The sequence below is a fragment of the Lathyrus oleraceus genome, chromosome 1 (genome assembly GCF_024323335.1).
Source record: "Lathyrus oleraceus cultivar Zhongwan6 chromosome 1, CAAS_Psat_ZW6_1.0, whole genome shotgun sequence".
NCBI lineage: Eukaryota > Viridiplantae > Streptophyta > Magnoliopsida > Fabales > Fabaceae > Lathyrus > Lathyrus oleraceus.
In genome coordinates this window covers 137,265,066-137,291,815 of record NC_066579.1, presented here as the reverse complement: position 1 = coordinate 137,291,815, position 26,750 = coordinate 137,265,066, and the positions used below count along the sequence as shown (strand labels likewise).

At 41.9% G+C, this 26,750-nt stretch overlaps 1 protein-coding gene across 1 annotated transcript; it reads right to left on the bottom strand.

Moving 5' to 3' along the window:
* Window positions 1-13,557: 13,557 nt before the first annotated feature.
* Window positions 13,558-14,662, bottom strand: LOC127095898 (putative pentatricopeptide repeat-containing protein At5g08490). The gene is made up of 2 exons (XM_051034526.1): window positions 14,518-14,662; window positions 13,558-14,474 (listed from the first exon to the last, which is right to left on the bottom strand). The coding sequence occupies exons 1-2, from the start codon at window positions 14,660-14,662 to the stop codon at window positions 13,558-13,560; spliced, it is 1,062 nt and encodes a 353-aa protein (XP_050890483.1).
* Window positions 14,663-26,750: the final 12,088 nt, after the last annotated feature.

Here is a 26,750-nt window from a genome sequence, read left to right as displayed (position 1 = left end):
CACACATGATTTTTCCATGCCTTGCATGCTTTGCTATAAACACAGGTGCATACCTTCATCATTTTCCAACCTCAAGGCGCCTTATATGCTGTAGAACCCAATCCAAACCTCACTCTAAAGGAATTGTGCAATTTCACTTTCATTTTTCAGATCCAATTTTCAACTTCATTGGTTGATTATTGGACTTAAATTCCTTAGCCTTGCTCCATCTCCATCTCAAGAACACACTACAATCAAGAGTTGGAAGGAATCATGCTTCGTAGATCTACATTTCCAAGGTTAATATCCAAACTTTTTTCAATCGAAACTCACTGATTATACCTCTTTTCTTGTGGTTATTGGCTCCTCTAAAGTCCTCTCATAAGAGGCATTTAAATTGTGCATTTAATTTTGTAAATCCATTAAGTTCAGCTTGAACACCATGATTTTCTCTCTCTGATTTCTCTTCCTATGAAAGTCTAGAGGAGAAACCAATGGTACAGGGGTGATGTACATCACCCCAGCTTTCCAATGATATGAGGATCGCTTCATTTGATTGAGTTTTCCATACCTGCAACTCTGGCCGGAATCCATGTGTTCGCCGGAGAAGACGGTGATGTACACTACTGTCCCTTTGCTAGTTTTGATCTAGGCCGTTGGATTGTGTTTCCAGTTTAAATCATGGCCATTGGATGTTATGACTATTTTTAATTCACTGTGTTGCTCAGTTGACTCATGCCTTTGGTGAGCGCGCGCCTGAAAGCCACTTGATGTGCTAGGTCATTTAATGAGATTCAATCCAACGCGCCAGGATTTTTGTTATTTCTGAATTAATTCATTTTATTTTCTTAATTTCATTTTATTTCAAAAAATCATAACTCTTTCGTTTTAATTCCAAAAAATATGGGACCAATTGCATTATTTCCCTTTTAAATTCTAGTTTCTAAAAATGATTTTTAAAATTTTTTATTTTGTCATTTGATATTTTTATGAATTTTATCTTTTCTGGTTATTTTTAATTCATTTTAAATAGTTTCCAATATTCAAAAAATGCAAAAATATTTTCTTAACCTCTTCGAATGATGATGGATCTATGAAAAGTATTCTCATCAATTTATTAATTAATTTGAGATTTATTTGAGATTTTAGTTCAATTAGGTTATTTTTTATTCATTTTTAATTGTTTAAAAATAGTTTCTGGTTTCTAAAAATGCTAAATTTTTTTGTCAAACTTTGCTTGACCTTGTTGAACTTAGGATGATCCATTTGGACTTTTTTCATGTTGATTTGAAATAGATTTGGAGTTTGACCTTTATTTGATTATTTTAATTCAAGTATTATTTAAATTTTGAAAAATACCAAAATTATTTATTTGTTTCTTGACTTCTATGTTCCATTTTGCTTCTGTTTACTATTGTTTGACCTTGATTCCATTTCTCTTTGGTTAATGTACTTTGCTTATCTCATTTGAAGTTCAATTCATGTACATTCTTATTCATCTTCTTCTTCTTCTTTTTCTTTTTGATCAATGAGTTAAAGATTGGTGGTTGGCCTTGACATATGGGAGGCTTAACCTTCCTTGATTCAAATCTAATTCACCTTGATAAAAGATCAAGTGAATGGATTTCCATTAAGGGTAGGTTACTTCTTGGTCAAGAAAAAAAACCTAAATCGATATAAGTGAGAGATCCATTGGAAGATTCCTAGGGATGCTTCTTGATCAAGTGATTGGATTTGCATTAAGGATTTGTGTGTTCTTGTGCTAGGGATCCCAAACATTTGAGCCAAGTAGAAGAACCATTGTCATGAGCATCCAAAGTGAGAGATCCATTGGAATATTCCTAGGAGCTTGATTTGTGTGCTTGATTGCTTGAGTTATTTGCTATTTGCTTGTTATTCCAAAGGATAGGAGCTACTTGGATCATTACTATGATCTCAAGAAGGGAACTCCATTATGGTTTTATTTATCTTCTTTCATCTTTGTATGTTTAGGACTTAGCCATTCTTCTTCTTGTCTCCATTCTAACCCAAGCCAAAACTTTTGTGCAAACATTAACATTTGTTTTCAAAATTAGAAACCTAAGCATTATGCTTTTGATTTTCCAAATTTATTTTCATAACACTTATCTTGAATTGAATCCTTAAGTCAACTTTGACCATACTTTGTAAATACTTTTCATTTGTAAATACAACTCACTCAATTGCTTTGTGGTTTCAATGGCCACTTTTGCCAAAGTTTTTTTCATTAACATTAGCTATTAGGTTTGAGTTATCCTAGAGGTTGATATAATACTCACCTACATCCTTGGTGAGTGACTATAAGACTTTCATGCTTATTATAGGGTTAACCCCTCACTAGCATGTAGAAGCTCTCCTCACATGGTGGATTTGTGGTTTTAGGTTGAGTTTTCTCCCTTTGATAACAAAAGACCTTAAGGCTTTTGGACCAATCAATTCACCAACTTCTTTTGAGATTTTTACCCCGAACTACGAGGTTTTGATCCTAATCTTTTTTAAGATGGTACGTAGGCAATGGGTTTATCCATTCAAACACAAAATTGTAAATAATTTGTACATTCTCTTCTCATCTCCCTAATCATGTTTACACAAATAATTTTTACAAATACCAACCTACCTTAAAACAATAGTGGAAAGGGCTCCCTAGGAGTACCTAGGATGTTTTGGGTGCTTAAAACCTTCCCATTGCATAACCAACCCCCTTACCTAGACCTCTGACATTTTTATTAGTTTTTGATTTGATCAAACTTCTCGGTTTTTGTTCGCTTTCTAACCTTTCCTTTGGTTAAATAGAAGTGCGGTGGCGACTCGAATTGTATGATTTACTTTTGATTTAGTCAATAAATCTAAAGGTAACGAATACCCCACTACAGAAAAGTGGCGATTCTGCTGGGGATGGATTTTGCCTAGTGGGTTTTGCCTACTTTTCACTTTTGTTGTATTGAATTGTATATTATTTGTGACATATTTTTGTGCAAATTTGGGATGACTGTATTGTTTGTAATGTATGAATTGCTTGATATATTAATTGCTTGTGTGCTTGGTGGTATTTTGTGAGATGAGTTCTATACCCGAACTCGAGTGCACTTATGATAGGAGAATGGCATAGTCTTGTTGACTTGTGTGGAGTTATTCCTTAGCAAGTTGACTTGCAAGCCCATTCACTTGGTGGAGGTTTTTTGGGATCAATAATGTCACACGAGTAGTCGTGGTTAGGCATTACTCTTTCGAATATAGACTTTAGAAGTCAAGGACCTTAGTTTACCAAGCCCATCTTGGCCTATTTTAGGACGTAATGCGAAGGTCGTTCAAGTGTAAGATTTGATACGATTGTTACGCGATACTACACTCATAAGAGTCTCTCTTGAGAATATTTTTGGAATACGAGTAGTCGTTTATCCGATAATATCCGAAAGATGGGATGATGACTATGGGAACCTCTTGTAGAACATGATTGTCAGGTTTAACCATAGTACACTCCCTTTGGGTGGTTCTTAACTGAGACTCCATGCTCATGACTTGCAACAAACCCTTGATTCATGGTTGATCCGTTCTTGTATATCCTTAATATCAATGGAATGTGGGTGTCGATAAGGTGTAAACCATAATCCACCAAAATGGATGATTTATATTAAGGATGACTTGATCCATCCCATGACCTTTGTATGGTGTGTTTTGCTTGATCCTTGAGTGTGATTGTTACATCCATGCATTCATGCATTCATGCATTCATACACATCCATATCATCGACAATGAGAAAATTTTCAAGGAACTTAAGAGGTCTATTTGCAAATTTTCAGACAAGGATAGACAAAGAAGTACAGTTTCAGACAACCCGACTTGAAAGAGTTAAGGAGTTTGACATCCTATGTATTAGATCCCTTGGAGTTCAAGGCTCGTCATGGGAAGCTTCTGTCTATTCTTGCTACCCAGGTGGATGAAGGTCTGATGAGTGTGTTGGTGCAGTTCTATAATCCATTGTACCGTTGCTTCACGTTTCCGAATTTTTAGCTTTTGCCTACGCTTGAGGAGTATGCCTATCTTGTGGGTATACCTATTCTAGATCAGTTACCGTTCAGTGGCTTGGAGAGAGTTCCTACTTCTCAAGAGATTGCTGGTTTGTTGCATATAGATGAATCTATTGTTGGTGCTCATATGACTACCAAAGGTGGAATTCAAGGTCTCCCATCTGATTTCCTCATTGCTCAAGCTACTTTGTATGGGAAGGCCATGAGTGAGGACGCCTTTGAGGCCATATTTGTACTTCTCATCTATGGCTAGTGTTATTCCCCAACATTGAAAAGTTTGTGGATGTGAGCGCCATTAGGATTTTCTCTACTCTCAGTCTCGTTCCTACTCTGTTGGGTGACACTTATTTCTCTTTGCATATGACGAATGCGAAGGGTGGTGATACCATTGTGTGCTGTTTGCCTCTGTTGTACAAGTGGTTTATTTCGCATTTGCGACAGACGATCGCCTTCAAGGAGAACAAAGGATGTCTACGGTGGTCTACGAGACTCATGTCTCTCACTAATGATGATATCTTTTGGTATAACCGTGTATATGATGGTGTGCAGATTATTGACTCTTGTGGTGAATTCTCCAATGTGCCTCTTCTTGGTACATGTGGTGGAATTAACTACAACCATGTTTTAGCACGTCGTCAGCTTGGGTTCCCCTTAAAGGATAAACCTAATAACATTCTGTTAGAAGGTGTGTTCTTTCAAGAGGGTAAAGATCCCCAAAACTTGAAGGGCAGGATGGTCCGTGCTTGGCGCAAGATCCATAGGAAGGGAAGGAAAGAGCTTGGTCCGAAGAATTGTATTGCTTTGGAACCCTATACCTCTTGGGTGAGGAGGAGAGCTTCTGAGTACCTTATGCCTTACGATTATCCAAGACCTACACCTATGGTTATGGCTGGGCCTTCAACCCTCCCTGACCAAGGAGTAGAGGAGTTGAGAGATGAAGACCGTTCGCGTGCTTGGGTTCGTGAACGAGAAGAGCTACTTCAGCAACTTAGAGATAAGGATGCATTGATAGAGTTTCTTGAGCATCAGGTTATCGATGAGCCTGATGATGTGGTCACTTCTCTTCTTCCTCAGTCTTCCAGGTTTTGGAAAAGGAAGTACGATCGACTTGCCAAAGAGAATGCAGATATGGAGGCAGCCTATGAGAGAGAGGTGAAGAGGCTTTGTGCAGCTTATCTTCCGGTCTCGAGAGCTTTGGACGATTGTTTCTAGGGTTCCATAGGATGTTCATTTTCCTTCTCTCTTTTGTATTGTATTTGGTTACCAAGAATATACTTCTTTGGTGTAAAATATTTTCTAGATATTATTGATATGATATTTCCATATATGTCTAAATGATTAATATTTCCAATATTTGCAAATAGAACTCTGAAAGTTCCTCTGATTTAAAAATAAATCATATGCACAAGCATTGCATGCATCATGTGCATAAGCAGGTTTTTCTCCAGGCTTCTTGTTCAGTGGTTTAACTCTGTGTTCTTCATTTATTTTGAAGACAAGCTGACGCACCGGTACTACACCAGAGCCAACTTTTCAAGACTAATGGATCACCTAGAAAAAGAGAACTAGGGGGGAAAATGGGCATGCCCGCCCCGTTTAGGCCCGCCCCGCAAAAGTCCGCAAAAAAGTGAGGGCGGGGCGGGGAATGCCCGGGGGCACTGCACTCTTTAAGCCTAAAAATGCAAAAAATTATGTAAATACATGTGCCCACAAAAGCCCGCGAAAAAAACGGAGCGGGGCGGGGCGGACACATTAGATGGTGAGGGCCTAAATCCTTGGCCCGCCCCGCACAAAAGTGCGGGCGGGGTGGGGAATGCCCGCGGGCCGAGCCCGTTTTGCCACCCCTAAAGAGAACAGAGAGCTGAAGGAGGAAGTTGCAAGTACCCACGCCTTCAGTCTCCAACGCCTTCAACTCATCCCCAGAGGACAGTCATTTCTGAGATTGCCTCTTCAACAGTGCCTGCTGCTAGTACCCACTTTGTGCCTACTGCTATATCAGCCGGGTTTCCCTGGGGGATGCCCGCGAACTTTGTTCCTGAGGGTCTCGCCCCAACGTTTGCTTCTTTGCTGACATCTAGCCCGGTCCTTGCTGTGTCACCTCTGGTCGTGCATGCTTTGCCGAGAGTAGATGACACCATTTATCACTCTGAGCCATCTGAGGGCCCAGACGTGTATGAAAAGATGGATGCTATGAACGATTAATTCCTTGAGCTTCGCAAGGAACTCAAAACTCTCAGAGGGAAGGACCTCTTTGGCAAATCTGCTGCTGAGCTTTTCCTTGTTCCCAATGTCAAGATTCCTGTTAAATTCAAAGTGCCTGACTTTGAAAAGTACAAAGGAAACACTTGCCCGCTCAGCCATTTGGTTATGTATGCACGTAAAATGTCAACTTAGACTGACAATGATCAATTCCTCATTCATTATTTCCAGGATAGCCTGTCTGGTGCCTCGCTGAGATGGTACATGGGTTTGGACAGCGCGAACATCCGTTCCTTCAACGACCTTGGCGAAGCCTTTGTCAAGCAATACAAATACAACGTCGATATTGCTCCCGATAGGGACCAGCTGAGGGCCATGTCCCAGAAGGATAAGGAAACTCTTAAGGAGTATGCCCAAAGGTGGCGAGAATTAGCTGCATAGATCTTGCCTCCGCTAGAAGAGAAAGAAATGACCAAGATCTTTCTGAAGACCTTGAGTTCATTCTATTATGAGCGGATGATTGCTAGTGCTCCTTCTGACTTCACCGAGATGGTGAATATGGGGATGCGTCTAGAGGAAGGAGTCAGGGAAGGGCGCCTGACTAGAGAAGAAGGCTCTTCTGCCAAACGTTATGGGGCGTTTGCGAAGAAGATAGATGGCGAGCCACATGCTGTGACCTCCAATGTCAAATCTAGAAGACCCTCTATGGAGAGGAAGACCGTGCGTCCCACCGGTAACCAACACTAGGTGGCTCATATAGCACCTATTTTCAGAGAAAATCAGCAGTATCAGCATCATAATCAGAACCAGCAACAGCAACATCAACAATATCAACAACAACAGCACCGTCCTCAACAGCTGGCTTACCAGCCTCGAAACAATAATCAGACCAGTATAAGCTATGATAGGAAAAGGGTCACATTTAATCCTATTGCAATGACCTACGAAGAGCTATATCCTTCTTTGATAGAGAGGAAACTGATCACTCCACGTGACCCACCTGCTATACCTACCTACCCTCAGTGGTGGTATAAGCCTGAGCTTCATTGTGTTTATCATTTCGGTGCTCCCGAACATGATGTGGAGAATTGCTACCCGTTTAAGACCAAGGTTCAAGACCTTGTGAGAAGCGGTATATTGTTTTTCGAGGACTTAGGTCCTAACGTCAAGAAGAACCCATTGCCTGAGCATGGGAAATCTGCTGTTTATATGGTTCAGGGTTGCCCTGGAAAATATAAGGTCCGATATGTCAGCCATATCCGACAATCTCTGGTCGAGATGCACAGACTATTGTTGGGATACCGTCACTATGAGCATGACCACGACAGTTGCCGTGTTGGCATTGTCAATGAGAGGGGATGTCGTCAGGTTAGAAAAGACATCCAAGAAATGCTGAAATACTTCAGAATTGCGATGAGGATGATGAAGTTAATGTGATATCACCAGTATTCAAGATCCCTGAGCCTGTTTTCATCCGATATGATGGCATTAAGTAGAAGGCTTATCCTACTCCCATAATCAAGCCAGCTGGCCCTGTGCCATATTCTTCTGACAAGGCTGTTCCCTATCGTTATAATGCTGTTGCATTGGAAGATGGGAAGGAGGTGCCTCTGCCCTCTACTTTTGTTGTTAATATCGCTGATGTCAGTGGTTTGACTCGTAGTGGTCTTGTTTTCTCGGCGCCGCCGAAACCCCAGGCTGACACCAGAAGGGTTGATACTGCTGATAGTGTTGTTCGTCCTGTTGGTAATTCTTCCAATTCTCCGAATCCGGCACTTGCTGTTAACAGACCTTCCGCTGCTGTTGTTAAAACTCCTGTCCCTGCTGGCCAGAATGGCATGATTAAAGAAGATTGCGATGAGATGCTGAGGCTCGTCAAGAGGAGTGAATACAACGTTGTAGATCAGCTTCTACAAACGCCTTCAAAGATATTTGTGTTGTCTTTGCTGATGAATTCTGAGCCACACCGAGAAGCTTTGCAGAAGGTGTTGGACGTGGCGTATGTAGATCATGACGTCACAATAGAGCAATTTGATAGTATTGTTGCAAACATTACTGCTTGTAACAATATGAGTTTCTGTGATGCTGATCTCCCCAAGGAGGGAAGGAACCACAATTTGGCACTTCACATCTCCATGAATTGCAAGGATGATGCCATATCTAATGTACTGGTAGACACTGGATCATCACTGAATGTGTTGCCAAAATCCACTCTTGCTAGACTTTCATATCAGGGGCCTCCCATGAGGCAGAGTGGAGTGGTCGTGAAAGCTTTTGATGGATCCCGCAAAACTGTGATTGGCGAGGTTGAGCTCCAAGTCAAGATTGGACCTAGTGATTTCCAGATCACTTTACAGGTCATGGATATCCACCCATCATATAGATGTTTGTTGGGCAGACCATGGATTCACGAGGCAGGCGCCGTGACATCCACCCTACACCAAAAGTTGAAATTTGTCAAGAACAAAAAGTTGGTGGTGGTAGGAGGAGAGAAGGCTCTCTTGGTTAGCCATCTGTCTTCCTTTTCTTACATTGATGTTGAGGATGAGGTTGGGATGCCGTTCCAAGCCTTGTCTATTGTTGAGCCTTCTAAGAAAGGAACTTATTCATTTGCGTCATACAATGATGCGAAGTTGGCCATTGAGCATGGTGCAACTACAAGTTTAGGACAAATGATCAAGCTGGAAGAGAATAAATCCTGGGCTGGCATAGGGTACTCTTCAGGCACTTTCAACAAGCATGGGCTGTTTCAGAGTGGTGGTTTCATCCACACGGTTGAAGATCAGGAAGCTACTGTTGTTGTGGAAGAGGATGCAGAGGAAGATTCTGGCAATATTGTCATCCCTGGAGGGGTCTGCAATAATTGGGTCGTTGTTGATGTTCCAACAGTTGTCCATAAGTCAACGTAATATTCATTTTTGTTTAAAAACCCTTCTCCCATGCCAAAAGGAGAAGTGATGACATTGTTGTCCCATAAATACAATGATATTCATTCAATAATTACATGTTAAATGTTTGTTTTTCCAAATTATTTTCACTTTTCACTTTTTGCATGAAATTGGTGATCACCATAAAACCCTAATGTCGCACCTCGAAAAAAAATGGGGATACGACTTCAAAGCGAAGCGCGATCGCACGCTCGCAATGATGGACTGAACAGAGTCGCCACCGAACTTTATTTATTCCCAAAAATGGGAAAAGGAAAATATCGATAAAACCTCTAAAAGAAAGGATAAGATATGGTCATCGCAACCAATATCAGGGTTCGGGAGTCGATTACGCAAGGGGAAGGTATTAGCACCCCTCACGTCCGTTGTACTCAACGGGAACCATTAGGTCAGTTGTGTGCATTAATATTAGTTTGAAATGTTAGGCTTTTCAATTTATTAGGTGGGAAAGAAAGAGGAAAATATTTTTGGATTTTTAACGAAGGACTAAACCTAAGTTTTTTATTAGTGGGCCTGACAAGATTTACAAATCCTGCTCCTACGTATCTCAAAAGAGAAATCAAGGCTTACGTAGTTCTGGGTAGAAAAATGTTTGTTTGTTGGTCGATTTTAGCGAAAACTATACTGTATTAATCGACAAAAACATCGTTTTACCCAAAACAGATGAGGAGTGGACGCATACCACACATCGAACGGATTTATAAATCTACATTCGGAAAAGCGTCATTTATCTCTACTCAACAATCGTGGCCGAAACATTGTTTTGTATCACTTAAGACAAGATACCTTTCGTTTACGAAAAAGGTTTTTGATTAATCGCACGGTGGCGAGAAAGAGTTTGATTGGTTGGATGTATTTTGAGTGATGGCGAGAACTTGGATGAGCGAGATATACATCTCGAATCCTAGCCTCAGGAGTACATGGTATACACCATGTTCCATTTCCATCTTTATTAAAAGAGTTTAAGATAGGAATTAGGTATTTTGGAATTTGATTGTGAAGGGGTTTGAAGAAACCGCATTGACAATTTTAGGCGATGGCGAGAGTTAAGATTGGCGAGGCATACGTCTCGAATCTTAACCTCAGGAGTGCATGGTATACACCATGTTCCATTTCCACCTTTATTGAGAAAGTGTTAAATAAGAATTAGGTATTTTGAGTTTTGTTGTGAAAATGACTTGACCTAGATCAAGTATTGATGGACGTTTAAGAGAAATTTGAATGAGTGTTTGAAAGAAAACAAAGTGGATAAACTTGAATGATGGCGAGAGCTACGATTGGCGAGATATACATCTCGAATCCTAGCCTCAGGAGTGCGCGGTATACACCACGTTCCACTTCCATCTTATTGAAAAGGTCTTAACTATGAATTAATATTTTTTGAGTTTTTATTAGAAAAAATGGCTTGACGTTGGATCAAGCGTTTGATGAAGGTTTGAAAGAAACGGAATAGAATAGGAGAGAGAAAGGAATTAATTTGTTTATTGAGAAAATACTCGACGTTGGATCGAGTCATATTTTTGTATTTTTTTAGAAATTGTGGATTTTACTCTTGTGTTGGTACCTAAAATAGAGAAATAAAACAAGTACAAAATTATATACACATTGGGGAAGTGGGGTACATTTTGTCAAATGGGGATTAAAAAATCATGAAATAATTAAATCGGACCCAAACAAATAATGCATGAGTGTAAGTGCAAGAGAACCGGCTCATTGTAAGAAAGCCCAAGAGTAAGCTATGTGAGGTTGACGGCGATGCTTAAAAAGCAATCGACTTACAAGGGTGTGAAAAAGGGCTCGATATTAAATCGAGAAACGTATGATTTTTATAGTTTTCAAATGGTTTCGAACACATGATGCAATTAAAAGAAAAAACAAATCTATATTATTAAACAATAATAAAAAAACTATGAATAATAAAGCATAAATATAAAAGAAAATGTTAAAAGAAAAAAAACTACACCTAGGAGTATCGAACCCACTACACTAAAGATCTAAAAAACCACTCCCCTCCACTAGACCACTTACTAACTAACTGATATTTTAATACTAACTTAAATATATAAACTAAGATAAACTAAAAAAGAATTAAAATGAAAAAACTAAATAATAAAAAACTGTAGAGTACCCTAATTAATCCCAACCCCTGGCCGTTGGTTTCTTCAAAAAGAGAATAAAATGGGAAATGGAAAATATTTATTGACTGAACCTAGGAAACCTAATCATAAATTAATAGTTTTAAAAATGACTTATTCTGTATGGAATAAATAAAAAAACACTAAGAAAAAAGCACAGACTCGTTCTAACAAAAACACAACCTCAAATGCTCTCTCTATCTCTTATCCGCCGCTCTCTCTCTCAATCTCACAATGCTCCCTCAATCTCTCATCCGCCGCTCTCTCTCTCAATCTCACAATGCTCCCACTTCGTTCCCAAACGCTTCGCTCAACCTCCCTCACATCCTCAATCGCTTCGCTACGTCTCACACCCAAATGCCCTCATCTCCCTCAATCAATCCATCCTCGACCTCAACCCTTTCTCTCAATCACTCTCGAATCATACAAAAAAACAAAGGCTGAAGCAAAAGAGAGCTCACCTCCGGTGGTGAAGACGGTAACGACGGCTCAACCTCGCTCCTTCCCTCTCCCAAATAGGTTTGTGTTTGATTTTTCGATTTAGGGTTCTGTTTGCTCCGTTTTTCCAATCCGCCTCCCTCTCTCAATTTTTTTTGTCGTTAATTTTTCGTCTCCCCACTGATTTCTCTTTCTCTCCTTTTATGCTCCAGATTAGGGTTTCAAATTCGGTCTCTAGAGCTCAAAGAAGAAAATGCCAAAACACTTTTTTGTGTTCAGTACTGGATTGGCCCTGTTTGATGCTGCGATTCGGAAAGGGTACTCTGAACTTAGCTTTTTCTAATCGCTTTTGTCTTAATCCCAAATTGGGAAATTTCTGGATTTTAACACTGGGCAATTACTTTGTGTCACTGCAGTAAAAATTGGTGAAAAGAAACACTTTGGTCATTTGCAAAGCTCAACTATTGCTACTGCCATGAACTTCTAGGTGCGAAGAAGTGCTAGCTGCAGCTATGTGAGTGGAATTGGAAGACTCGGCTGCGAGAGATATCCCATGAGCAAACTCCTTGGTAGGAAACTCTGAAGCAAATGCAGGTGTTGGAGAAGCCTGAGATAGAGATATGCCAAGATAATGACACTGCTGTTGAAGAACACTGTTTTTACTTTCAGGGAAATTCTTCAAACTAGCAGATTGAACTGTTCCGGAAGCAAAAGCATTTCCAATTCTCGTCCTATTTGAGTTTTGTGCTTCGGTTGATCCTCGGGATACTTTGATTTGATCACATTCATAAAGCTCGGGTTCTTACCTAATTGTTTGTTGTTTCTGTTGTGAAATTCTGCAGGTCCATGGAATTGAAACGCAAGCTGCTTATTGATTGCCACGGGATTCTACAGGTTCTTGGTGTTTGTATAAGTCACGATTCTTCCAAGTGAATACAAGTTCTTTTGCTTTCCTTTGAGTTTCAGAATTATTAACAAGTTTTCCAACATTGCAGGTTAATGCACGAAAGTTCACTGGAAGATCATACAGTGCATAGTGTAAAAGCTAACAAAACTCTTTCGACTTATTGACGTTAGCATCACTGCTTTTGCCCTTACGGATACTCTTCAACCGCTCATCTAGCACAGGCTGACCCCGAACCCGCATGAACCAACAGGGGAAACCAATACCGCCCTTTGAGAGATATTACATCAACAAGTATTATTTGCCCATCCAAATCTATTTTTTTTTATCGGCAAAACAATGGTAGAAAAAATTTGGGCAGCTAATGTTGGAAATGGTTGTGCTGTATTTGTAGGTTGCTGAGATTTTTGCGGGAAACTCATTGCTACGCAAAGGTCTGTGTTCGGCGTGGTTTGATACTACAAAGGTATCCGCACTGTTTTGGGCTAGCGTTGGTTTGCGGACTTGTCAATGCTATGGCTGATTGAAGTTTCGTCTTAGAAGAGCTGATCTAGAGATAGCAGTTCCTGGGTGTCGATGTGAACGTCGGCTGCCAACATCATCTGGATATCAGCTCCCTGCTGAGACAACAAACATGGTGTTGCAGCGAATGTAACCATGATTGGGTGGTGTTTATTGCAGTTGATAGGCGTTTCAGTTGGTATTGTTTGGCTTGTGCGCATTCTGAATTCGCGTAGTTGTACTTGTGTTTCTTGTTTTTTCTTCTGTCATCTTGTTGTATCTAACTTCCTGTAAACTTACAACTTCTGCAAGTGGTTTCCTTTTTTTTTAACAGACCATGGGATTTTGAGGATACGGTTTCCAATAGCAACAATTAAAATCTCCTGTGCCAAGTCTTCTTTTCAAATCACTTTTTTTTTTGTAATTGCACTTGCAGATTTCTTTTCCCTGATAGATTCTGAAATATTTTGTTTGCATACTCAATATTAACACACTTGGAATATGCATCAAGTATTGCATTCCCAACCGTTGGTGCAGTAGCACTAAATAAAGATTCAGTCCTAATTGAATATCCGTGTATTTCTTTCACCTTTTCAACTCTCAAAAGAGAAGCACAAAAATGGATTATAGTTAATATTGTAACGTAATCGGGTCTAATTCCTATTTTAAGCATCAAATGTAACAGGCTGATGAATCTTGAATGATGCCTCTTCTCTCCAAAGGCATCCAAAATAGAATTCCATGAAATCAAATCTTTCCTAGATATCATAGAAAACGCATGATATGCTTCTTCTATATAGCCACATTTTGCATAGAAACTAACTAGAACATTTCCAACAGAAGCATCTTCAAAAAGAAAAGGATGTCTGAAGATATATGCATGGACTTGTTTCCCCACCAACAAAATTTCCAATTGTGCACATGCTGGAAGTATGCTGACCATGGTCACAGAATCCAATAATAACGTCTCTAGAGACGCTAAATTACCAAATAGATACAATGCTTTTAACCATTCACCATTTGATGCATATCCTGCAATAATTGCCTTCCAAGAGACTAAATCCCTCGCATTCATTGCCCAAAACAAAGACTCGGCTTCTTTCGTCCGTCTAATTTTTAAGTAGAAACTCATCAAAGCATTACATACAGAAATATCACCAGACAATTTAGGCCACTGCAGCACATAAGAGTGGATTTTCCTTCCACTACAATATGCAGCAATGTCATCAAATGAAGCACAAACTGGCAGAATATTGGCTATGGTTACATAGTTTGGCTGTATAGGTCCTTTCACCATCGACCTGAAGAACGAGAATGCTTCTTCTAACAACCCATTTTCAGCAAGGCATTGACACTAGAGCATTACCAGCAAATGCATCCTCTTCAAAACCAGATTTGATAACATAACCATGCACACTCTTTCCAGCATTCAGATTACCTGAACGAGCACACACCGGAAGAAGAGTAGCAACAGTAACAGAATTGGGCATAGCCTTTCCACTCATATGCATTGTCCTAAACACTCTCATCACATCAACATCATGTTTACTAGACCCGGAAAACCCAGACAAGACAATGTTCCAATGTGTAGCAACAAAATATGGATTTGGGAATGAATGTATGCAAATGAACTTTAGGCCAAGTGCCAAACAAAAATAAAAAATTCAGGACCAAAATCGGGGTATGACACCTAAAAATAGAATAAAATCAATCTTTTCATCTGCATAATGACTTGTTTTGCTTGAATTCTAAAATCTCTTTTATATCCAAAATAATTATGCAGGTTGATCAAACCCATTGAACATAATGATCCAACACCATCTCCCAACTCTTAGTTCCCTGTATTTGAGGCCGAAGAAGATGATGTTGAAGAGATTCCTGACGAGATTACCCATCTGCTTAAGCATGAAAAGAAGATCATTCAGCCACATCTTGTGAATCTAGAAACAGTTAACTTGGGGTCTGAGGATTGTGCTCGCAAAGTGAAGATTGGGGCACTCCTGGAAGAGTCTGTAAAGAAGGGGTTGATTGAGTTGCTACGAGAATACGTCGACGCCTTTGCCTGGTCATATGAAGACATGCCTGGTCTGGATACTGATATCGTGCAACATTTCCTGCCTTGGAAGCCTGAGTGTGTGCCTGTGAAGTAGAAGCTCAGAAGAACTCATCCTGACATGTGTAATACCCCAAAATTTACCCTTCATTTTTTCTGGAAGCATACGCTTTACACCTCATGCATGCATTCATTTTTAGGTCATTTAACATTAGATACATTGCATTTCATCATGTCAATCAGAATTAGATCCAAGAAACTTAAAAAAACGAAAAGAAAAAAAAAGTTAAAAATAAATAAATAATCAAAATTAATTAAATAAATAAAATATAACAAAAAATTTTTTGGACTTGGGTCTTTCTCATTTGAGCCCACAAAGCCATGGAATTCAGTCTATAAATACCAAGGCTTCACTTGAGAAAAAGGGAGAGAAGCAAAATACTCTGAGGTTTCCTTGTAACAAAACCATGAGGAAAAAGATAGTGAGAGAAGAACTAACAGAGTTCAGAGCAGCCTCCAAACCCTAAAGGGAACTCAACTGCACAGAATCACTTCTGCCTCACATAAACCCTAAAGATTGTTTTGTAAACCTCACGGGTGCAACTCAATTTCAATCAAGCTCTCCAATCAGGTTTGCCCTATATCCATCATCTTTATGCCTTTAATTTGAATGCTCTAAATGTATGAGGTATTATGGTTGAATTTGATACCCTTTTGATGCATGTGTTTGACAAGAGGTTTAGGCCTCCTGCCCTTGGTTGCTTTTTGTGAGCTTTTTGTGAATTTTGATGGAATTATTCATGTGGTTACATTTTGATTTAGGGGCAACTCTTGGTTAACCTATTTTGTTTCTCTAACCTGTTTGTTGAGGTTTTTTTTTTTGTGAGGGCTCACATGACGTTTGCAGGGATAACTTGCGTGGTTTCCCACTTTATTTGTGGGATACCCCCTGGAGGTTCATTCCGATTATCTTTACTGACCCACTTTCTTTGATGATGTTAGCTTGGAAGGATCTCAGGGTTTATCGTTCCTTTAATTGCTGTTACTTCAGATCTTTATCCGTGTGGTACTTTTACATTTTTCCCGCATTTTACTGCTTTCCTAGCTGGAAGACCTCGACAGGAGGCAATGTTTTTGTGTTTACTTTATGCAGGTTCCTTTGTCCAGGGTTAAGAGCTATGAGGTCTTATCCTCATTACCCTTTTGCATGCGCGTTCCTACAATGCAAACAAACCCTTCATTGATTTTTCTTTTCCATAACACACGTTTACTCCTTCTACTACAGGCGAGTAAGTCTCCAAAGGTCGAGCATCCGGTAGATTGCGTAGTGACGTCGTTCGTCTAAAACCCAATCCACAACCCCGTAGTTAGCCGAACTACGGCTTGCTCTGATTCTCATTCCAGATGAGATACGTAGGCATAAGACGCGATGTCTTAGCGAGCACACATCCCCCAACCCATAGGTCAGCCAAGCTACGAAGACTCTGATTCTCATATTCAGATGAGATACGTATGCAGTGGATGCGACATCCGCGCGAGTCATTTCTCTTAACCTTTTTAGTAAATAAACACATTAGGTAAACCCACACCCTTTAGACAAAAACCACAAAAGTGGATCCCGTAGAGTACTATGGATGCGTAGGGGTGCTAATACCTTCCCTTCGCATAACCGACTCCCGAACCCAAGATTTGGTTGTGAGACCCCGTCTTGTCCTTTCCTTTTTCAGGTTTACTTCGAGCGTTTCCTTTCCCTCCTTTGGGATGAATAACGCACGGTGGCGACTCTTCTGTCTTTTTCTTTCGCCGGTTGTTTTTTTCGCGCACTGTATTTTTCAGGTTGCGACAGCTGGCGACTCTGCTGGGGACAAAAGAAGTTGACCTCTTGCTGGTCCATCTTCCCTAAGCGAGTCCCTCCTAGCTTTTGTGATTTCTTGTTCATTGGGTGTTCATGCTTTTGTACATTTATTTACTTACTTGCTTGCATTCATCTGCTGTATCTGTTGGAGCTGTTGTTTGTTTGTTGGGATGGGATGTTCTACGAGAGATAAGCCCATTACCCAGGCTTGAGTGCACACACAGGTTTTAGAGTGGATGATCATGAGGCTTGCGTGGCATGTTGCTATGTTAAGTCGCTCGTGAAGAACCACACCCAGACGAGGTTTCTCTTGGATATATTATGTCCTACGGATGTTCCGTAACGACATGATGTTCCTTTAGAAATCGTCGACTCTGGTGACCATTTCCCGAGAACTCAGTCGAGGCCTCTCCTCCGAGACGTGATTATGTTAGCTCTGGTGGGCGCATTCTTGCTGATCAATCCGAGGACCCCGAGACTGGGAACTTGCTTTAGGATGTCCTGTTGAGGGGAGTCAGTGGAGGTCTTTTAGCCCGTAATAATGCCAAACCTTCAGTGGTAAACGTATTATTCGCGACTGAAGGGCTGAAGTTGACGAACTTCTGTTCTTAGAACCTACCAGTGAGGGGCGGGCTAAATTCAGGAAACCTTAACCTCCAACCAACCCGGTTTTCTGGAGCAGAGCTTTGATCTTGTATTATATTGCTCAGTGGTTTTCTCTTCAGACAGTGTAACCCGACAGATGTTCAAGCAGATACAACAATCCTGATTGACATACCACTGCATTGCATTCACATCATCACATCATTCGCATTCATATCATTTAACACATGTTTATCCATTTCAAGGGGGTTTACATCTTCTTCTTGATTCCAGTCGGAGTTTTTCTGGTTCTCTTAAGATGGATATTGGCAGAAAGAGACTTGTCGCCTACAAGTTTCCGGTGGTCTGTCTGGAGCCCATCCAACAGTTGATGCAGTTAATGGATCCTGGTTCTCTAGAAGGATTCCGAGAGGATTACGGTCTAATTCTAAGTTTCGTCACGGTTCTTTCCAAAGATCAACATGATGCCCTATTCACACTGCTACAGTTCTATGACCCTCCATTGAGGTGTTTCACATTCCCGGATTATATCTTGGTCCCTACTCTGGAGGAGATTGCCAGTTTTCTCAGAGTTCCTATCAGGTCACAATTATTGTTCTACAGTTCTGAGTTTCTGCCCGATCTCAGCATGGTTGCTTCAGCCACATATTTGGAGGAATCAGTCTGGAAGGCTAATATGTGTCAGAAGGGAGAAGTTAGTGGTTTTCATATGAGTTTCTTACTGGGAGAAGCAAAGAAGAAGCTGGAAGACGGTAACCAGAGGGGTTTCAATGCTGTGTTGGCTCTTTGCGTGTATGGGATTGTCTTGTTCCCTAATGTCGCCAAATTTGTAGACATGGACGCAATACGCCTCTTCGTATTGAGAAATCCAGTACCGACCTTGCTAGGAGATTTCTTTTATTCAGTGCACCACATAAATAAGAGTAGAAAAGGGGGATTGTTGAATTGTTGTGTGCCTTTGTTTTATAGGTGGTTCAGTTCTCACCTACCCAAATCTGGAGTGTTCGTTAATGTCAAGGACTCGTTGAGTTGGTCGAAGAGATTGATAAGGTTGAGAGCTGAAGATATTCCTTGGTGGTCCGACCGGAGCTTGCTTCGGGCAGATATTATTCATAGTTGTGGGAACTTCCCAAATGTTCCGTTGGTAGGAAGAAGAGGAGGAATCAACTATAATCCTTCTCTAGCAGTTAGACAGTTTGGATATGCTTTAAGAACTCCTCCTTTGGAAAAGGATGTGGAAGAATCTCTGTTTTTCCATTCTTCGCCTGATTTGACGGTATCCCGTAAGGCAGCTGAGGCCTGGCTCAAGGTGATCAAGAGAGGAAGAACCGTCCTTGGAAAAGGAGATTGTAGAACTTACCCTCGGTATGAAGAGTGGCTTCAAGGAAGAGTCGAAGAGTTTGGTCTGCCGTTCCTTATTGAAGAACCTTTGTATCCACCTACTCCTGAGCAGTCAACAATGGTGAGCCGAGAGGAGTACGACAAGTTGAAGAGTGCCATGGAGGGACTTCAAACCAAGAACTCAGAGTTAAGTGAGAAGTTGCAAGACTGTATGCATCAATTCCAGGAGGCAGAATATCAGAAGGGGGAAGCCGTCAGAGTGCAAAAGGAAGCAGAGAGGAGATTTGCTGTGGAGGCGGACTTCTTCAGGAAGACAGACGAAGCCTTGAGATCATCCAGTTCTGAGTTGAGGCGAGTCAAGCAGCAGTTAGTAGATGCTCATGGTAAATTAGCTGGGTGGCAGGAGCAATGGGATGCATTTTCAACTTCTCGGAAGGCAAAGGAGGAGGAGACAGTAGCCGAACTGACTGGTCAGATAGAGAAATTGACGACTTTGCTGAAGGGGAAAAACAATGAGCTTCTGTGCGCCCGTTCTACTAATGGCTACATCACAGATCAACTCCATGAGGCTCGAGGACAGATTGAAGAACTCAAGGTGTTGGCAGGTTTGAAGAAATCCAGACTTGAAGAGGTATTCGGAGAAGATGATGGGAATTACTACAGAGAGCACATCAACGAACTGGATGGGATCATTCACAAGAGGAATCTGCTTATCCGGCATTTGACAGAATCTCCAGATCATCCCGACACGGTGGCATTACTGGATGAAGTGAGGAGCAGTCCTTATGGGTTATATACAGGAGGCTGATCCCTGGTTTATATTCCTCCCTTTACTTGTTGTTTTGTTGCTGTGTAGTGATAATCCACAGGCTTGTTGTGGGGATCCTCTTTTGATGTACTTTTGGCTAAGGCCCCTTTCCTGGAACTCATTTGTATGTTGGTTTCCCTTTGTTGCATCTTGATCTCAGAAGTTTATCCATGACTCAGTCTTCTTGCACTATTCGCCTGATGTGAGACTGGAATCAAGGGGGTAGAATACCTTTTGGATTTGATAAACATGGCATTGCATTTACATATTCATTGCCATATCTTGCATAACAGGTACCGCTGCAGTGTTCTCATATTGTTTGGTGTCCCACTAGCAGGATAGCTAACTCAGGCATTCACCGATACGGTACCCAAAGGAATCAACAGAGAGCGATAGAGAGCCTACAAGCAGAGCTCGCCGAGATGAAGATTCGCATGAATCAATTCATGGATTTGGTTCAAGGGGTGGCTCAAGGACAGCGGGAGCTTAGATTGTTGGTATAGAGGGATCCCCCTATTCCTCAACCGGAGACGTTGGCTGATCCTCCAGCTGGAGAGGCTAATGGTCCCAATGGACCGGGGCCTATCCCGATCCCGCATGTCAACCAAGATCAACAACCCATTCAGGATGGTCAGGATGATCAGTTTCCCTTGCTTCAGGAAGACTTTGGCATGGACCCCATGTTTAGAAGATTGGAAGAGAGGTTGAAAGCAGTGGAAGGACAAAATCCTCTGGGAGTAGATGTTGCTGACTTGGGGCTGGTCCCAGGTGTGAGAGTGCCACCGAAATTCAAAGTCCCGATATTTGACAAATACAATGGCAGCTCTTGCCCCAAAACTCACGTGCAAGCCTATTTCCGTAAAATGGTTGCATACTCTGATGACGAGAAGCTACTTATGTACTTCTTCCAGGACAACCTGGCTGGGGCATCCTTGGAATGGTATATGAGGCTGGACAAAGCCCACATCCGTTGCTGGAGGGATTTGGCAGAGGCTTTCGTGAAGCAGTATCAGTATAATGCAGACATGGCTCCGGACAGAACTCAACTTCAGAATCTGTCTCTTAAAAGCAATGAGTGCTTCAGGGAGTACGCTCAACACTGGAGGGATACAGCTTCCCGTGTTCAGCCTCCTATGTTGGAAAAGGAAATGGCCAATATGTTCATGAATACGCTGCCTGGACCTTATCTGGAGTGTCTGGTGGGGTGCAACGCTTCCAACTTTGCTGATGTGGTCTCTACTGGAGAAAGGGTGGAGAATTACCTAAAGACCTATAAGAGCCAGAGTGGAGGTGGATCCTCATCAGGGGTGAAGAAGCCGTTCATTCAGGGACAGAAGAGGAGAGAAGGGGATGCAAATGCCATATCTTCTTATCAGAACAGGGATAACCGGAGGAATAATTTTCAGAATTATCATCAGCAACCGTATGTTGCGGCTGTGACCATTCCAACTGCAGCGCCACTACAACAACAACAATCACAACGTCAACCAGCTCAGTATCAACAGCAGCAGCAACCGGGTAACAGACCCGCTTAGCAACAGAGGCAAAGGATGATGGCCCGGCGTTTAGACACCCTTCCAATGTCGTACGCTCAGTTGCTTTCTAGTCTTCAACAACTACAACTTGTGCAACTGCGCACTCTGGCTCCTCCTGTTGGTAGACTTCCGGTGGGTTACGACGCCAACGCTAGGTGTAGCTTCCACTCTGGGGCACCTGGCCACAATATTGAGAACTGCAAAGCTTTTAAGCACGTAGTTCAGGACCTCATAGATTCAAAAGCCATCGACCTTGCACCGGCTCTTAATGTCGTCAACAATCCCATGCCCCAGCATGGTGGTGCGAACGTTAACATGATAGAGGGAAAAGCCAAGTCCATTAAGGATGTGTTGAAGTTGAAGACTCCATTGTTGGATATCAAAGGATGCTTGCTGAAGGCCGATGTTTTCCCCGGTTGTGGGAAGGGTTGTTTGGATTGTGCCACTCAGAGTGGAGGTTGTTTGAAGCTACAGCAGGGTATCCAGGCCTTGCTCGACAAAGGTATCCTCCAGGTTGAAGATCTGTCTGTCCAAGAGTTTGTGGAAGGGGTTGAGGAAGAAGGGTTTGAAGATGCTACTGATGAATTCGCAGATGTTGTTCCTACTAATTCTGTAATCCATAATGCTGGGGCAGTCTCTTCAACTCTACATCAGAAGATTAAGTTTCCGGTCAACGGACGAATTATCACCGTCTGTGGTGAGGAGGACATCCTGGTCAGTAACCTGTCTACATTCAAGTATGTAGAAGTAGAAGGTGAAATTCATGAGACTCTGTGTCAGGCTTTTGAGTCAGTTCAAATCAAGGATGCAACTCCGGTGGAAGAGGTTAAAGCGGGTGCCTCTATCTCATCTTTTAAGCAGGCACGGGCCGTGGTGGATTCAGGTGTTGCTCCCGGTTGGGGGCGTCTGTTGGAATTACCAGTGAAAGAAGATAAGTTCGGGATTGGGTATCAGCCAGTTTTGACTTCTACAACACTTCAGGGGCCGATCACTTTCTCCAGTGCTGACATCATTCAGTATGGCCAGGTCTCTGCGGTCAACGAAGAAGATGGGGATAGTGATTGTGACATTGACAACTGGGTGCGTCCGAGGATCCCGGGTGAAGTCATCAACAATTGGTCTTCTGAAGAGATTATCCAAGTCACTCTTCTTGAAGAGTAATTTTCTTTGTTTATTCATGCATATCCAAGTCTTACGTTCCGCCCAGGGCGTAATGACTCATTGTAGGGCCCGTCTATGTGACACTTGCATTTTTATCATAAATAAAGGACGTATTTTTGCATTCAAATATTTCGTTCCCTGTCTTTCTATTTTTTCAGTTTTTCAAAATAAAAAAAATGGCAATGTTTTGTTTAGTTTTCACTTTTTTTTCACACTCATAAGCACATACCATCACTCATGCAGATGCACATCACCGGATCCTATTGATAACGGTTCTGCTATGGCTCGCTTCGACTTTGAAACTCCAATCTTTCAAGCTGAAGAAGAGGGTGATGAAGACTGTGAACTCCCTGAAGAGCTTACCAGGTTATTAAAACAAGAGGAAAGGGTTATTCAACCGCATCAAGAGTCTGTTGAAGTGATTAATCTCGGCACCGAGGACGCCAAGAGAGAAATCAAGATAGGGGCTGCTTTAGAAGACAATGTGAAGAAAGGGCTGATTGAATTGTTGCAAGAATACGTTGACATCTTCGCCTGGTCTTATCAGGACATGCCTGGGCTGGACACAGACATCGTGGTACACCACTTGCCTCTCAAAGAAGGTTGTCCTCCGGTCAAGCAGAAGCTCAGAAGAACAAGACCAGAGATGGCTGTCAAGATAAAGGAAGAAGTGCAAAAGCAGTTGGATGCAGGGTTTCTAGCAGTCACCAATTATCCGCCATGGGTTGCAAACATCGTCCCAGTACCTAAGAAGGATGGAAAGGTACGGATGTGTGTCGACTACCGGGATCTGAACAGAGCTAGCCCTAAAGATGATTTCCCATTACCTCACATCGACGTTTTGATGGAGAATACAACTCAGTTCTCGGTATTCTCCTTCATGGATGGCTTTTCTGGCTATAACCAAATCAAGATGGCACCAGAAGACATGGAAAAGACAACTTTCATAACCCCATGGGGCACCTTCTGCTACAAGGTGATGCCGTTTGGTCTGAAAAATAGCAACATATCAACGAGCTATGGTAACTCTGTTCCATGATATGATTCATCATGAAATCGAGGTTTATGTGGATGATATGATTGCCAAATATCAGACAGAAGAAGAACATTTGGTGAATTTGCAGAAACTGTTTGAGCGTTTGAGGAAATTCAAACTGAGACTTAACCCGAACAAGTGCACTTTCGGGGTGAGATCGGGAAAATTGCTGGGTTTTATTGTTAGCGGAAAAGGGATTGAGGTGGATCCTGACAAAGTGAAAGCGATACAGGAAATGCCTGAGCCAAGAACAGAGAAGCAAGTCCGTAGTTTCTTAGGGAGGTTGAACTACATTGCAAGGTTCATCTCTCACCTAACAACCACGTGTGAGCCAATTTTCAAATTGCTGAAGAAAGATCAGGCTATCAGGTGGAATGAAGATTGTCAAAGGGCTTTCGAGAAGATAAAAGAGTATCTACAGAAACCTCCGATCCTTATACCTCCAGTTCCTGGGAGACCTCTGATAATGTACCTATCAGTGACTGAGAACTCGATGGGGTGTGTATTGGGACAGTATGACGAGTCTGGTCGAAAAGAGCATGCCATATACTACCTTAGCAAAAAGTTTACCGACTGTGAAGTCAAATATTCGCAGCTTGAGAAAACTTGCTGTGCTTTGGCCTGGGCTGCTCGCCGACTGAGGCAGTATATGTTGAACCATACTACCTTGTTGATTTCTAAGATGGATCCAGTGAAATACATATTCGAGAAGCCAGCTCTCACCGGAAGGGTCGCTCGTTGGCAAATGATTTTAACAGAGTATGATGTTTAGTACACGTCACAGAAGGCCATCAAAGGTAGTATTCTGTCAGACTACCTTGCCGTGCAACCGATTGATGATTATGAGCCGATGAAGTTTGAATTGCCTGATGAAGACATCATGTTCCTCAATATGAAAGACCGTGAAGAGCCAGTTGTTGAGGAGGGACCTGATCCAAACGAAAAGTGGACTTTGTTGTTTGATGGGGCTGTCAATGCTAGAGGAAGTGGAATTGGTGTTGTCATTACAACTCCGAAAGGTGCCCACATACCTTTCACCGCTCGTTTGACTTTTGAGTGCACAAATAATGAAGCTGAGTACGAGGCCTGTATTTTGGGTATTGAGCAAGCCATTGATCTGAGAATCAAGACTCTGGACATCTTCGGAGATTCAGCTCTGGTGATTGGAATACTCTCCAGCCCACTCTGGTCCCCTATAGAGACTACACGAGAAGACTGTTGACTTTCTTCACAACAGTAAAATTGTATCATATACCTCGTGATGAGAACCAGATGGCAGACGCACTTGCTACTCTATCCTCCATGATCAAGGTAATTCGCTGGAACCTTGCTCCCAGGATCGATGTGATGCGCCTTGACAGGGCCGCATATGTGTTTGCTGCTGAACTGGTAGTCGATGACAAGCCCTGGTATCACGATATCAAGTGCTTTCTAAAGAATCAATAGTACCCTGCAGGGGCATCCAACAATGACAGAAAGACTTTGAGAAGATTGGCAGGCAGTTTCTTCTTGAACAAAGACGATGTGCTGTATAAGAGGAACTTCGACATGGTTTTGCTCAGATGCGTGGACAGGCACGAGGCGGACATGTTAATGCAGGAAGTTCATGAAGGTTCCTTCGGTACTCATGCCGGCGGACATGCAATGGCTAAGAAATTGTTGAGAGCGGGTTATTATTGGATGACCATGGAGTCAGATTGCTTCAAATATGCTCGGAAGTGTCATAAATGCCAGATTTATGCTGATAAGGTGCATGTACCGCCAAATCCTCTGAATGTGATGACTTCGCCGTGGGCGTTTTCTATGTGGGGCATTGACATGATTGGAAAGATTGAGCCGACTGCTTCCAATGGGCATCGCTTCATCCTTGTTGCCATCGACTATTTCACCAAGTGGGTCGAGGCAGCGTCGTTCGCGAATGTCACCAGACATGTGGTTGCCCGTTTCATCAAGAAAGAAATCATTTGTCGCTATGGGATTCCCGAAAGAATCATTACTGATAATGGTTCTAATCTCAACAACAAAATGATGAAGGAGTTATGTCAGAGCTTCAACATTCAGCATCACAATTCTTCCCCTTACCGCCCTAAGATGAACGACGCTGTTGAGGCGGCAAATAAGAACATAAAGAAAATTGTGTAGAAGATGGTCGTCACGTACAGAGATTGGCATGAGATGCTACCTTTCTCCTTGCATGGGTACCACACTTCAGTACGTACATCGACCGGGGCAACCCCTTACTCCCTGGTGTATGGTATGGAAGCAGTCCTACCTGTTGAAGTGGAGATTCCTTCTCTAAGAGTCTTGTTGGATGTCAAGTTACACGAAGCCGAATGGATTCGGACAAGGTTCAATGAGTTGATTCTTATCGAAGAGAAGCGAACGGCAGCCATTTGTCATGGGCAGTTGTATCAGAGTCGGATGAAGAGAGCCTTTGATCAGAAGGTGCGTCCTCGTTGTTTCCAAGTCGGAGATTTAGTGTTGAAAAGGATCCTTCCTCCTCAGACAGATCACAGGGGCAAGTGGACTCCTAACTATGATGGACCGTATATTGTCACCAAGGTTTTTGATGGTGGGGCCTTAATGCTTGCAACTATGGATGGTGAAAACTTCACTTCCCCTGTGAACTCAGACGCAGTTAAAAAATACTTCGCATAAAATAGACCCGCTGGACAGTAAAAAGAATAGTCCAGGCAAAAAATAGGCATCCCGGCGAATCAAGAAAATGAAAAGGTTCGGGCAAAAATTAGGGATTAAAAATGAAAAGATCGTACACCCGGTAAGTTGAAAACCTGAAAAGGCAACTTAGGCAAAAATGGGTATCCCGATGGATTGAAAACCCGAAAAGGGCGATCCAGGCAAAAGTTAGGGATTAAGCGAATGACTGCGTTCTGAGTTAGTTCTGAATCTCATCTCATGTCGATGACTGGAAATTTTCGAAAGGTAGGAAACAGTCCAATCACCTTTTCAGAAGGCTGATCATCTGGAGGATCTTAAAGACGGGCAAGTCATAGCAGAATTGGAACCCAATAGAAATCCATTTCACATTGCCATTAGATTAATTTCTGTTTTGCGATTACCTCTTTCCAGGGATTGCTTCCTGATGTAAATGCCTATTCAGAGGCCATTCAATCAATAAAATCATGTTATTCAGTATATCTCTGTTTCCATTTTCATTTTACTGTTTTGTTTGCAAAAATGACGTCC

What these genes read in the sequence shown, in the direction of transcription:
- LOC127095898 (XM_051034526.1), bottom strand. Translation starts at nt 14,662, where the DNA reads ATGCATATGAGTGGAAAGGCTATGCCCAATTCTGTTACTGTTGCTACT. An exon ending in TGAAGAGGATGCATTTGCTG is followed by an intron (nt 14,475 to 14,517) that starts GTAATGCTCTAG and finishes ATGGGTTGTTAG; the next exon opens with AAGAAGCATTCTCGTTCTTC.